The sequence below is a fragment of the Chiloscyllium plagiosum genome, unplaced genomic scaffold (assembly GCF_037043375.1).
Source record: "Chiloscyllium plagiosum isolate Xiang-an unplaced genomic scaffold, Cpla_swu_hap1 HiC_scaffold_7, whole genome shotgun sequence".
Lineage (NCBI taxonomy): Eukaryota > Metazoa > Chordata > Chondrichthyes > Orectolobiformes > Hemiscylliidae > Chiloscyllium > Chiloscyllium plagiosum.
In genome coordinates this window covers 111,104,111-111,119,067 of record NW_028270145.1, presented here as the reverse complement: position 1 = coordinate 111,119,067, position 14,957 = coordinate 111,104,111, and the positions used below count along the sequence as shown (strand labels likewise).

At 44.9% G+C, this 14,957-nt stretch overlaps 1 protein-coding gene across 1 annotated transcript in view; it reads left to right on the top strand.

Annotated features, from left to right (window-relative positions):
• The window catches only part of LOC122551809 (tubulin alpha-4A chain-like), a 116,360-nt gene extending 109,415 nt beyond the window's left edge, over positions 1–6,945 (top strand). Inside the window, exons 3-4 of the mRNA XM_087989356.1 lie at positions 52–200; positions 5,817–6,945. Coding sequence (XP_087845482.1) covers positions 52–200; positions 5,817–6,773 — 1,106 coding nt within the window. The 3' untranslated portion in view covers positions 6,774–6,945. The remainder of the gene's footprint in view (positions 1–51; positions 201–5,816) is intronic.
• The last annotated feature ends 8,012 nt before the right edge of the window (positions 6,946–14,957 follow it).

Here is a 14,957-nt window from a genome sequence, read left to right as displayed (position 1 = left end):
GATGAGTGACCAGCAAAAGACCAGATCAGGATTGCAATTTATTTTCTGTAGATGAGGTCCGTACTGGCACTTATCACCAGCTGTTCCACCCTGAGCAGCTCATCACCGGGAAGGAAGATGCTGCCAACAACTACGCCCGTGGGCACTACACCATCGGCAAAGAGCTGATCGACCCAGTCTTGGATCGAATTTGCAAGTTGGTATGAGTTTGTGTGTGTGCGTGTGTGTATGTGTATGCCTGAGAACCTTCTCCCACTTATGAAAGTGATTTGGGAAAGCTGTTTAGAAAACTGAGGTGCAGTAGCCCAATCTGCTCATTCCCACTGCTGCACCTCTTCCCTGACCACCCAGCCCCTTTTCACCCCACTGCAATATTAGTGAGCTGCTTTGATGGGTTAAAGTGTCTCTCATCATTCATGGCCTATAGTGTTGCCTAGACCAGCATTTATTGCCCAAGGTAAAAACAAGGAGTGCAGATGCTGGAAACCAGAGTCTAGATTAGAGTGGTGCTGGAAAAGCACAGCAGTTCAGGCAGCATCCGAGGAGCAGGAAAATCGATGTTTCGGGCAAAAGCCCTTCATCAGGAAGCCTACATCAGGAAGCCCAAGCCAAATGCTGGAAGGGTTGCTAACAGTCAACCACATTGCCGTGGATTTGGAGACCAATTTCCTTCCTTGAAGGGCATTTGTGGAATTAAGGGTTTTTGCCAGATTTGTGACATCAAATATCAAAAACAACTCCACCTCCCCCACCCACCACCACCGCATAGTTAGTCCAACACATTTATTTGGAAACACTAGCTTTCGGAGTGCTGCTCCTTCATCAGGTGGTTGTGGAGGTTAAGGTCATGCTCACAGAATCTTTAGCCAAAGGAGTCCAGTGTCATGGAGATGTGATACAGTAAACAATCTTAGATTGTTAATAAAGGAGGAGCCATTGTCATTCAGAACAGATTACTGTAAGGAAGTGTTACTGACAACTGAACAACCAGGAACACTACAGGCAACTACCAGCCTATCTGACCAAACAGCACACCTGTGAACAAAAACATTGATCAGGACTTTGGATCCAGTCCTTCAGAGTTCCCTACGCACTCTCATCCTATGTACTTCTCACATAGGGGACTTTACTGCCTTCCGAAAATACACAAAGCCAACACACCAGGATGCCCCATCGTATCAGGCAATGGGACTCTGTGTGAGAACCTCTCTGGCTATGTTGAAGGCATCTTGAAACCTACTGTACTGGGGATCCCTAGCTTCTGTTGCAACATTACAGATTTCTGACAGAAACTAGCACCCATGGACCAGTCGGATCAGGAACAATGGACGTGTCAGCACTCTACACAAACATCCCCCATGATGATGGCAACAGCATCAGTACTCACCACCAATCTCTGAGCACTGTGCTACAACCCATCTGCTTTAACCTTGATCACAACATCTTCACCTTTGACAGCCAGTTCTTCATCCAGACACTGGAACAGCCATGGGGACCAAATATGCACCCCAATATGCCAACATTTTCATTCACAAGTTTGAACAAGACTTCTTTTCTGCACAGGTCCTCCAACCAGCACTTTACACCAGGTGTATTGATGTTTTCCTCCTCTGGACCCATGGTGAGGAGTCACTGAAACAACTACACAATGATATCAATGAATTTCATCCCACCATTAGACTTACCATGGGCTTTTTTTTTAAAGTATCTGTCTCATTCTTGGACGCACCTCACTTTACCGCAAACCCACAGATAACCTCACGATGCTACACCTTTTCTCCAGCTTCCACCTGCAACATCAAAACAGCCATCCCCGACAGACAAGCCCTATGCATACACAGGATCTGTTCAGATGGGGAGGAATGTGATGGGCACTTGGAAGTACTCAAGTGTGCCCTCATAAGAACAGGGTATGATGCTCAACTCATCAACCACCAGTTCCGATGTGCCACAGCGAGAAACCGTAATTACCTCTTCCAGGAGATTGACACGTGCTGCAACTTACAGGGTACCCTACATTGTCCAGTACTTCCCAGGAACTGAATAACTACGCCATGTTCTTCACAGCCTCCAGCACATTATCAATGAGGATAAGCACCTCACCAAGACCTTCCAAATGCCTCCACTTCACTTTTTAAACAGATCATTGTTTGCAGCAAATTGCCTGATTTTCAGGACAACAACACTGTACAACCCTATCACAGCAGCCATTGCAAGACGTGTCAGAGTAGTGACATGGGTAACACCATTTACACGTGGGGGCACCTCCCATGCACTCAGCAAGTACTCCTGTGACTCAGCCAACGTTGTCTATCTCATATCCTGAAGGCAAGGATGCTCTGAGGCATGGTACATTGAGACTGAGCAGATGCTATGACAACAGATGAATGGACACTGCAGAACAATCAACTGCCAGGAGTTTTCCCTCCCAGTTGGAGAACACTTCAGCGGTCCAGGGCACTTGGCCTTGGAACTTCGGGTGACCATCCCTCAAGACAGTCTTCGGGACAGACAGCAACACAGAGTGGCTGAGCAGAGGCTGATAGCAAAGTTCAGTATCTGAGGATGGCCTCAACTGGGACCTTGGGTTCATGTCACACTATAGGTGATCCCAATGCATGACACACCCCACACCCTACTCTCTCCAACACATGCACCCTCTCACACATACACCATCATGCTGTGTGTGTCTTTATATAAACACAATCGCATGCACTTACACCCACATGCACTCAATCTGTCACTCCTCCGTGTGCACACATAGAAGCTTATGGGGTGCATTTGGTTTTGCAGAATTACATGTTATTTTACTCAAAAACTGCGTAAAACCATACAGAGGACACAGACAGACGTCACAACTATTGCTTAAAATAGCTGAGTTATCTTAGAGGGAAGTTCTGGGAAATTCCTATCAAAGATCAGAAACCAGCATATCCCATGACAAAAAATGCAAGTTTTAATTGTTTACCGTATCACATTTCCATGACACTGGAATCCTTTCGCTATAAATTCTGTGAGCATGAACTTAACCTCCACAACCTGATCACGTATACCCTAGAACTCTGGGAAGTTAGGGAAGTGATTGCTGGGCCTCTTACTGAGATATTTGTATCATCGATAGTCACAGGTGAGGTGCCAGAATACTGGAGGTTGGCAAACGTGGTCCCACTGTTCAAGAAGTGGGTAAGGACAAACCAGAGATCTATAGACCGGTAAGCCTGATGTTCGTGGTGGGCAAGTCGCTGGAGGGAATCCTGAGGGACAGGATGTACATGTATTTGGAAAGGCAAGGACTGATTAGGAATAGTCAACATGGCTTTGTGTGTGGGAAATCATGTCTCACAAACTTGATTGAGGTTTTTGAAGAAGTAACAAACAGGATTGATGAGGTCAGAGTGGTAGATGTGATTTTTATGGGCTTCAGTAAGGTGTTCGATAAGGCTCCCCACAGGAGACTGGTTAGCAAGGTTAGAGCTCACGGAATACAGGGAGAACTAGCCATTTGGATAAAGAACTGGCTCATAGGTAGAAGACAGAGGGTGGTGGTGGAGGGTTGTTTTTCAGACTGGAGGCCTGTGACCAGTGGAGTGTCACAAGGATCAGTGCTGGGTCCACTACTTTTCTTCATTTATATAAACGATTTGGATGTGAGCTCAAGAGGTATGGCTAGTAAGTTTGCAGATGTAATTAGAGGTGTAATGGACAGCGAAGAAGGTTACCTCAAATTATAACTGGATCTTGATCAGATGGGCCAATGGGCTGAGAAGTGGCAGGTGGAGTTTAATGCAGATAAATGCGAGGTGTTGCATTTTGGGAAAGCAAAAATTAGTAGGACTTATATACTTATTGGCAAGGTCCTGGGAAGTGTTGCTGAACAAAGAAACCTTGGAGTGCAGGTTCATAGCTCCTTGAAAGTGGAGTCGCAGGTAGATAGGATAGCGAAGAAGGTGTTTGGTATGCTTTCCTTTATTGGTCAGAGTATTGAGTACAGGAGTTGGGAGGTCATGTTGCGGCTGTACAGGACATTGGTTAGGCCACTGTTGGAATATTGTGTTCAATTCTGGTCTCCTTCCTATCGGAAAGATGTTGTGAAACTTGAAAGGTTCAGAGATTTACAAGGGTTGTAGGATTTGAGCTATAGGGAGAGGCTGAACAGGCTGGGGCTGTTTTCCCTGGAGCGTTGGAGGCTGAGGAGTGACCTTATAGAGGTTTACAAAATTGAGGGGCATGTATTAGGATAAATAAAAAAAGTCTTTTCCCTGGGGTGTGGGAGTCCAGAACTAGAGGGCATAGGTTTAGGGTAAGAGGGGAAAGATATGAAAGAGACCTAAGGGGCAACATTTTTCACACAGAGGGTGGTACGTGTATGGAATGAGGTGCCAGAGGAAATGGTGGAGGCTGGTACAATTGCGATATTTAAAAGGCATTTGGATGGGTATATGAATAGGAAATGTTTGGAGGGATATAGGCTAAGTGCTGGCAGGTGGGACTAGATTGGGTTGGGATATCTGGTTGGCATGTACGGGTTGGACCGAAAGGACTGTTTCTGTGCTGTACATATGTATGACTCTATAACCAACCGATAAAGGAGCCGCACTCTGAAAGCTAGTGCTTCCAAATAAGCCTGTTGGACTATAACCTGGCATTGTGTGATTTTTAACTTTATCTACCCTATTCCAATACCAGCACCACCAAGCCATGACCCACTACATCTGTACACTGGATGTCCCCATACCATTAGCCTGGTGGTCTGGTTTATTAGACTTAGTGATATTGCCATAGCACCATCGCCTCCTCTCTGAATGGAAGTCCTGTTCCTTCCTTGACTTGTATTTAAAATGTCTAACCATAACCCAAAACTTTTTCTCAATTTTGGCTTTCTGTGAATTGCCTTTTAACAATTTTTGATTGTTAAATCTGTCAACTCAGTGGCACTTCTTTCAGCTGTCAGGAGACTAAGATCCAGAGTTCTTCCCTAAACCATTCTTCTGCTCTACCTGTCTCCACTTCATCTCTTTAAAACCTACTTTGTAAATTTGTCATCTCAAACATTGTCTCCAGCTCAAACATTAATTTCTTATTTGTCAGATAAGGGTACTATATAATACAAGATGGTAGGACATGTGTGCAACTTAACTCTGGTCTACAGCTTTTTAGTTCTAGCAATCTATGCTGACAAATTGTCACAAATCACAAGCAATGCATTTTTCTCACTTTCTGCCCCACTGCAATAAACTTGTCTCTGCAGACAGATCTTGAGATTATAAAATGCAGGTGGCGGTGTTTCCCCTCGCAGCCTAGCTTCGAACGATGATATTCCCATTCTTTCAGGGTCACTGGGTCAAAGTCTTGGAGCACCCTCACATCATTGTGGGAGTCCCTACATCATGCAGTGTTTCAAGAAGGTAGCTCACCAACTCTTTTCCCCCCAACCCCGTTCAACTAGGGATGGGTAATAAGTGCTGGATTAGTCTTCAAAGCCTACATCCCATAAGTGAATTGGGGGGTGGGGGTGGAAATTGATACAAGTCACAATGATGATAAACATCAGACAGGTCCCAGGCTCGAAACCTGCTGAGTTAAACTAATCATAGCTGGTAAGACCAGATGGTAGAGAACCCACAAAGCCTATGACCTCCAAATCTTTATTGGATCAATATCTCAATTTAACCATATGATTTTCCAATTTAAATTTGGGGATCTATTAGAAATGGTACATCTTTGATAAATCAAGTCTCAGGATTAACCTTCCTGAAGAAAAAGGACTTCAAGATACAAATAACTCTTGTTTGACAGCAATTATTTTTCTCTTCCAGGCTGACCAATGCGCGGGTCTTCAAGGTTTCCTGGTCTTCCATAGTTTTGGTGGAGGCACTGGCTCAGGATTCACCTCCCTACTGATGGAACGTCTCTCGGTTGACTACGGCAAGAAGTCCAAGCTGGAGTTTTCCATCTACCCAGCTCCCAGGATCTCCACTGCTGTGGTGGAACCCTACAACTCCATCCTGACCACTCACACCACACTGGAACACACTGATTGTTCCTTCATGGTGGACAATGAGGCCATCTATGACATCTGCCACAAAAACCTGGACATTGAGCATCCAGGCTACATCAACCTGAACCGTCTGATCGGGCAAATTGTGTCATCAATCACAGCTTCTCTCCGTTTTGATGGGGCCCTCAATGTTGACTTGGCAGAATTCCAAACTAACTTGGTGCCATACCCTCGTATCCATTTCCCTCTGGCTACCTACGCCCCAGTCATCTCAGCTGAGAAAGCTTACCATGAGCAGCTCTCTGTGGCTGAGATCACCAATGCCTGCTTTGAGCCAGCAAACCAGATGGTCAAGTGTGACCCTCGCCACGGCAAGTACATGGCTTGCTGCCTGCTCTACCGTGGTGATGTGGTGCCAAAAGACGTCAATGTTGCCATTGCCACCGTGAAGACCAGACGTTCCATCCAGTTTGTGGACTGGTGCCCAACTGGCTTCAAGGTTGGCATTAACTACCAGCCCCCTACAGTGGTGCCTGGTGGGGACTTGGCCAAAGTGCAGCGAGCTGTGTGTATGCTGAGCAACACCACGGCCATTGCTGAAGCCTGGGCTCGACTGGACCACAAGTTTGATCTGATGTACGCCAAGCGCGCCTTTGTGCATTGGTACGTGGGTGAGGGGATGGAGGAAGGGGAGTTCTCGGAGGCCCGTGAAGACATGGCTGCCTTGGAGAAAGATTATGAAGAGGTTGGGAGTGATAGTATAACTGACGACTAGGAAGAAGTTTGAATTCTATTCAACTCTTGAGTTTGCTCTTTGTGAAATGGCAAAGAGGTACAACAAAGTGTTTTTTGAATGAATTCCACATGTATTGGAAGCAGGTCTCTCAAATGTAAAAGACATTTCTCTTTGTTTCCTGTCTGAAATTATTAGGTGCAATTTCTTTACTAAATATCAATCAACTGATGCTGTTTTTATCCTTAAATTTGATACCAGCTCCAATTTCAGAGGGTCTTGTATTTGTGCTGGTTCTATTAACAACTTAACACGTGTAACCTATTGATGCAATTGGACTTGAATTTGGTAGCATCTGTACTGCAGCCTCCAGGGCTGCTCCATTCCTCCGAATGTATATTGTAACTGTCTTGGACCTAGAAGCAATCATGTCGTCATTGTTGCATGTGTAAAGTAGGAAGGGGTGACAGTGTTCGGAACTAATGAGCCACTCCCATTTACAATAGCTTATTTGATTCCCATTAAATGTTTTTGGGATGTCACCTCCAATATTTAATGGGAGCCATATGCATAGCTTTAATTTTCAACTGAGTACTAAATGAATGTTAAGACTTGGTGACACAGTGGCTCAGTGGTTAGCGCTGCTGCCCCCTCAGCGCAGGGACCCAGGTCCAATTCCAGCCTCTGATGACTGTATGGAGTTTGCACGTTCTCCCCGTGTCTGCGTGGGTTTCCTCGGGGTGCTCTGGTTTCCCCCCACAGTCCAAAGATGTGCATGTTAGGGTGAATTGGCCATGGGAAATTGCCCATAGTGTTTAGGGATGTATAGGTTAGGTGTATTAGTCAGGGGTAAATATAGAGTAGGGTAGTGGGTCTGTTTGGGTTACTCTTTGCAGGGTCAGTGTGGACTTGTTGGGCCCACTGGCCTGTTTCCAAACTGTACGGATTCTACTTTACACAAAGGGAGTAAGTGTCTAAGCTACCTTCTAACCCATGTGCAGTGTAGCAACTTTTTGTTTGAAGGTGTGCTCACTACTGAGCTCTGGAGATGAGTCCATCTCCAGTATAATGCTAACAATGGAGAGGAAATGAAATTGCAACATGGAAACAATGGCCCATTATTTCCAACAAGGCTAACAATTCTCCTTTATTGCCAATTTGGGTGGGATTTATATGGCTCATCCAGCCTGTGCGTGAATTTAAGACTTTTTTTTTAAAGATCTGGATGTGCCGTTTTAAAACAAACGAACCTTTAGCCAAGAGGGTTTAAATTTTGCTTCCGCTACATTGGCAGGAAAGGAGCTTTTTATTCTTCAGTGAGATGTAGGTTTTTTATCAAACAAGGGAGTGAACTATTGAGGTAGGCAAGAAAAAATGTTTGAGACCGCTAATCCGAGCAAAGGGCTGAATGGCCACACTTGTTCCTTGTTTGTATTTGTAATGTACACAGGATCAATCCAGGAATGGAAATGTATCACTGCTGTAGTTCTGATTATTCACATTGCAGTCAATGAATGGTAGATAATGCTCTCAGGCAGGCCGGGCTAGTGTTTATAATCTACTTCCATTTCTACTTCCTCACCCACCATAATTCTCTCCTCCCTCTTTCTTCAATTATCCTTGACATATCTACACTTCTGCTCTAATTGTACCATGTGCCAGTGCACTCCAGTCTCTAATCTGTAAAGAGGGTCTGCAGTATCTACATTTACATGTTTTATACTCTCCACTCAGTTCCCCTGGTCCCAAAAAAGATCTCAACACTTGGCTAATACTATGTTCTTTTTTTCACTTGAAGGAAAGGCTACAGCATGGAGGCCATTCAGCTCTGAGTCAGGATTTGCCCAGGTGTATTAATACTTCCACACACTCTCAAACAGCAGCAAGAGGTCATATAACCCTCTCCGACATGATAGGTTAGTGACCTAACTCTAGATACTCAGCCTCAGAGTAACCCAGCCTTCCCAGCCCTATCTCTGTAACCCTGCATCTATTATGGCTAATCCACCTGGCGTACACATCCCTGGATGTTCTGTACAATTCGGGGGAGGTGAAGCCTTAGTGGAATTACCTGAGTTTCTAGAATAACAGTACCGTGACGGTGATGATATGGGGCCTGGGCTTCAAATCCTGCTGTGGCAGATGGTGGAATGTGAATTCCATGGAAATCTGGAATTAATGGTCTAAATGATAACCATGAATCTATTGCTGCTTGTCAGAAAAATCCATCTGATTCACTCATGTCCTTTTAGGGAAGGAAACTGCCATCCCTACCTGATCTGGCCTACACAGACCCACAGCAATGGGGTTGACTCTTAACTGCCCTCTGGGCAATTAGGAATGGGTGAAAAATGCTGACCTGGCCAGTGATACCCTCATCCTGCGAATGCTAATGTTGTTTCATAGCCAATGCCCTAAGTGTGCATCTTTGGGCATTATTAGAATGGTGCTGGAAACGCACAGCAAAGTCAGGCAGCATCCGAGGAGCAGGGAAATCGACATGTCGGACAAAAGCTCTTCATCAGGAATCGTGAATTCCTGATGAAGGGCTCCGGTCCGAAACGTCGATTTTCCTGCTCCTCGGATGCTGCCTGACATGTTGCGCTTTTCCAGCACCATTCTAATCTTGACTCTAATTGCCAGCATCTGCAATCCTCACTTTTGACGTTAACTAGGTTTCTTTGTTAAGCACAGGACCACTGATTTATTAACAAGCGTAATCATCTCTGAATCTTCAGTGGATAATCAGTTGAATTGAATATCGCAGGAAGCAACAGGGAAAACGTACATGTTTGTTTTTCTTCTAAATAAGCACACAGTAGTAAAGGAATGAATTTCTCTCCACGATTGAAGGAAACACACTTCAGGCCAATAAGTCTCATTTCTTTGAAGACAGCAATGATAGGGTATGGAATACTCAGCTGATCGTTGGTATGTTGAGGTGAGTGACACCAAACATTGACAGTTGGTTTTAGAATCTTTACAAACACAGCCTCCCTGTTACTGAAGTTTGCTTTGCAGCTTTTAGAGAGAATGATTACATTTCTGCACAGGACTCACAACATGGGTGCATCCAGAAACAGGAAAGCTGAGCTGGGAAGCTCCTTTCCTTCAGCAGGTTGGTTACCAACCATTCCAAACAATAAGCAAAACAGAAACTGTATCCCGACAGTCAGAATTTCAGTCATAGGAGCAATCAGTGGCTTTCCCTGAAGGGAATTCATGCAACCAAATCACTCAATTACCTGGAACCATGTGATTCCCAACAAAAGCCTTGTTTAGAAACAAAAAGAACTCCAATGTGTTTTGTCATTGACCTTTTAGCTCAGTTGGCTGGACAGCTGGTTTGTGATACAGCATCACCAACAGTCAGAGGGAAATTGAGAAACAAATCTGTAAGGAGATCTCAGTTATCTGTAAGAATAATAGGGTGGTTATGGTAGGGGATTTTAACTTTCCAAACATAGACTGGGACTGTCATAGTGTTTAGGGTTTAGATGGAAAGGAATTTGTTAAGTGTGTATAAGAAATGTTTCTGATTCAGTATGTCAATGTACCTACTAGAGAAGGTGCAAAACCTGACCTACTCTTGGGAAATAAGGCAGAGCAGGTGACTGTGAGGTCAATGGGGGAGCACTTTGGGACCAGTGATCACAATTCTATTAGTTTTAAAATAGTGGTGGAAAAGGATAGACAGGATCTAAATGTTGAAGTTCTAAATTGGAGGAAGGCTAATTTTGAGGGTATTAGGCAAGAACTTTCAAGATTACAGCGGTGCTAGGAATGCACAGCAGGTCAGGCAGCATCTGAGGAGCAGGAAAGTCGACAGAGATCATTCCTGATGAAGGACTTTTGCCTGAAACATCGATTTTCCTGCTCCTCGGATGCTGCCTGACCTGCTGTGCTTTTCCAGCACTACTCTAATCTTGACTCTAATCTCCAGCATCTGCAGTCCTCACTTTCACCTAAGAACTTTCAAAAGTTGATTGGGGGGGCAAACATTTGCAGGTAAAGGGGCGGCTGGAAAATGGGAAGTCTTCAGAAATGAGATAACAAGAATCCATAAACAGTCTGTTCATGTTAGGGTGAAGGGGAATGCTGGTAGGCGTAGGGAATGCTGGATGTTGAAAGAAATTGAGGGTTTGGTCAAAAAAAAGAAAGCATATGTCAGGTAGAGATCAAGTAAATCCTTAGATTATAAAGAAAGTAAGTATATACTTAAGAGGGAAATCAGGAAGGCAAAAAGGGGATATGAGATAGCTTTGGCAAATAGAATTAAGGAGAATCCAAAAGGTTTTTACAAATACATTAAGGACAAAAGGGTAACTAGGAAGAGAATAAGGCCCCTTAAAGATCAGCTAGGCAGCCTTTGTGCGGAGCTACAGGAGATGGGGAGACACTAAATGAGTATTTTGTATCAATGTTTACTGTGGAGAAGGGTATGGAAGAGACAGAATGTGGTGAAATACAGAGAAGTCAGATGACACCAGATTACAGTCCAACAGGATTTAGAGTCATAGAGCTGTACAGCATGGAAACAGACCCTTCAGTCCATGCATCTCCGTCAGGTAAAGTGAGAGCAAAGCACACAGGCACAGAATTTATAGGCAGAGGGGATACAGGATCAAAAAAAATCACACAATAGTGTGAGTGGAGTGTCGCCAGTCTGAATAATAGGTCTCTGCAGGTGATCAAGAGCATCAGATGGTGTGAGTAAAGTGTCACCAGCTGAGTAACAAGTGAAGGGATGACCTATCATCTGATTAAATGAGGGAGTGCTGGAAACAAACCAAATGACTGGAATAACATGATAGGTAGGCGAGTCACATGCCGAGGGTCTAACTAAAGTAACAACAATCCAAAACTGTACAAACTAATGAAAGTAAAGATATCATAACAATTTACCAAGGAGGTGGTATTAAAACAAGACAGGAAAGAAGATTTTACAGGTACAGAACAGTGTGGTGGGATCACATGTAGTGAAACATGAACCCAAGGTCATGATTGAGACCATCCTCATGGGTACGGAACTTGGCTATCAGTTTCTGCTTGGCGAGTCTGTGTTGGTGTGTATCTTGAAGGCAGCCTTGAAGGATGCTTACCCAAAGATCAAAGTCTGAATGTCCCTGACCTTTGAAATGTTCCCTGACTGAGAGGGAACATTCCTATCTGAAGGTTGGCTAACGTGGTGCCACTATTTAAGAAAGATGGTAAGGAAAAACTAGGGAACTATAGACCGGTGAGCCTGACCTCGGTGGTGAGCAAGTTGTTGGAGGAAATCCTGAGGGACAGGATTTACATGTATTTGGAAAGGCAAAGACTGATTAGGGATAGTCTACATCGCTTGTGTGTGGGAAATCATGTCTTACAAGCTTGATTTGAGTTTTTTGAAGAAGTAACAAGAGGATTGATGAGGGCAGAGCGGTAGATGTGGTCTATATGGATTTCAGTAAGGCGTTCGACAAGGTTCCTCATGGTACACTGATGAAGGAACGTCACTCCGAAAGCTAGTGTGCTTCCAATTAAACCTGTTGGACTATAACCTGGTGTTGTGTGATTTTTTTAACTTTGTACACCCCAGTCCAACACCGGCATCTCCAAATCATGGTACACTGGTTAGCAAGGTTAAATCACATGGAATACAGGGAGAACTAGCCACTTGGATATAGAACTGGCTCAAAGGTAGAAGACAGAGAGTGGTGCTGGAGGGTTTCTTTTCAGACTGGAGGCCTGTGAACAATGGAGTGTCACAAGGAACGGTGTTGGGTCCACTGCTTTTCATCATTTATACAAACGACTTTGGTGTGAACATAGGAGGTATGGTTAGTAAGTGTGTAGATGACACCAAAATTAGAGGTGTAGTGGACAGCAAAGAAGGATACCTCAGAGTACAACGGGATCCTGAACAGATGGGCCAATGGGCCAAGAACTGGCAGATGGAGTGCAATTTAGAAAAGTGTGAGGTGCTGCATTTGGGAAAGGCAAATCAGGGCAGGACATGTACACTTAATGGTAAGGTCCTGGGAAATGTTGCTGAACAAAGAGACATTGGAGAGCAATTTCGTAGCTCCTTGAAAGCGGAGTCACAGGTATGTAGGATAGCGAAGAAGGTGTTTGGTATGCTTTCCCTTATTGGTCAGAGTATTGAGTATAGGAGTTGGGAGGTCACGTTGCAAATGTACAGGACATTGGTTAGGTCACTGTTGGAAAATTGTATGCAATTCTGGTCTCCCTCCTATAGGAAATATGCTGTGAAACTTAAAAGTGTTAGAAAAGATTTACAAGGATGTTGCCAGGGTTGAAGATTTGAGCTATAGGGAGAGGCTGAATAGGCTGGGGCTGCTTTCCCTGGAGCGTTGTGTGCTGAGGGGTGACCTTATAGAGTGGATAGTGTGACCAGACAAGGGTGTTTTCCCTGGGGTGGGGAAGTTCAGAACTAGAGGGCATAGGTTTAGGGTGAGTGGGGAAAGATATAAAAGGGACCTAAGGGTCAACCTTTTCATGCAGAGGGTAGTGCCTGTATGGAATGAGGTGCCAGAGGAAATGGTGGAGGATGGTAAAATTACAACATTTAAAAAGAATAATAAGGGTTCACAGGGATACAGACTGGATGCTGGCAAATGAGACTAGGTTAACTTAGGATACCTGGTCAGCATGGACGAGTTGGACCAAAGGGTTTGTTTCCGTGCTGTACATCTCTCTGACTCCAAGTCCACAAATAAAACTAAACATGAGAACTGTAATAAAGTTTCTGTAGCATGAGCATACGAATGAGGAACAAGAGAAGGCCACTCAGCCCTCTGAGCTTGCTCTGTCATTCAATAACATCATGGCTAATCTGATTTTAGCCCGAACTCCACAAATGATGGGTGATTGGATAGTCAATTATACAATTGATAAAATAGTGAGCGACTGGAGATATCAATATTGGTCAGGAATAACTTCCCTGCATCTGCTGGAGAAGGTGGATAGGCCACTGGAGGTGGCATCTTTCATTTGAGACCTTAAGCCAACATTAGAGTGGTGCTGGAAAAGCACAGCAGGTCAGGCAACATCCGAGGAGCAGGAAAATTGTGATGAAGGGCTTTTGCCTGAAATGTCAATTTTCCTGCTCTTTGGATGCTGCCTGACCTGCAGTGCTTTTCCAGCACCACTCTAATCTTGACTCTGTCTGCCTCCTTAAACCAACAGTGCAGCACTCGCTCAGTACCCCCATTATGACCCTGTGCTCAAAGTCTCTGGTCAGTTGGAAGGGCCTGTGCCCAATATGTCGCCCTGTGGGTTTAACCTTGTGGATTGCTGGTGTGTGAGGAAGGAGTGCCACCTAACTGAAGGCTACCCTGACCCAGTTTTGCCTCTCAGTATCCAAACCCCCCATCCCCCACACTGTCATAAATGTAATACTACCCCCTAATCCCCAAACCCTAGCAATACCCTCACAGGGTCTGCTACCTCAGGATATTCCACGTTTACCTGGGTTCCAGGGCAGCCACTGTTCCCCTTTCTCCCGGGTCCCTCTGTAGCAGTGGTCAATGACCCTGATATTTATGGGCGGCACAGTGGTTAGCACTGCTGCCTCACAGCGCCAGAGACCTGGGTTCAATTCCTGCCTCAGGTGACTCTCTGTGTGGAGTTTGCTTATTCTCCCTGTGTCTGCATGGGTTTCCTCCGGGTGCTCCGGTTTCCTCCCACAATCCAAAGATGTGTAGGCTAGATGAATTGGCCATGCTAAATTGCCTGTAGTGTTAGGTGAAGGAGTAAATGTAGAGGAATGGGTCTGGGTGGGTTGCGTTTCGGTGGGTCGGTGTGGACTTGTTGGACTGAAGGGCCTGTTTCCACACTGTAAGTAATCTAATCTATTGTGCAGCCTGCTATTGGTTGGTAGATCATTGATATCTCTGACAGGCCGAAACCTTGAGGTGTGTACATCATCAAAACTAGGAACAGAGTTGGCCCCTTATCTCCTTGGGTCTGCTTCACAGGGAGAAGGCATGATTGAATGGTGGAGCAAACTTGATGGGCCAAATGGCCTAATTCGGCTCCTTTACCTTACGGTTGTTTGCTCTGCCTTGGCTGCTCCAGTTACTCCACACCGCCAGCTAACCTGGTAACCTTCCACCCCTCGAGGTTCAAAGAGTCACAACTGAGACTTAGAAACTAATTAATGGGCCACTGCTAAAAAACTTGGAAGAGCTGCTGGAGGTAGATTAGAATTAGGATTTCTTA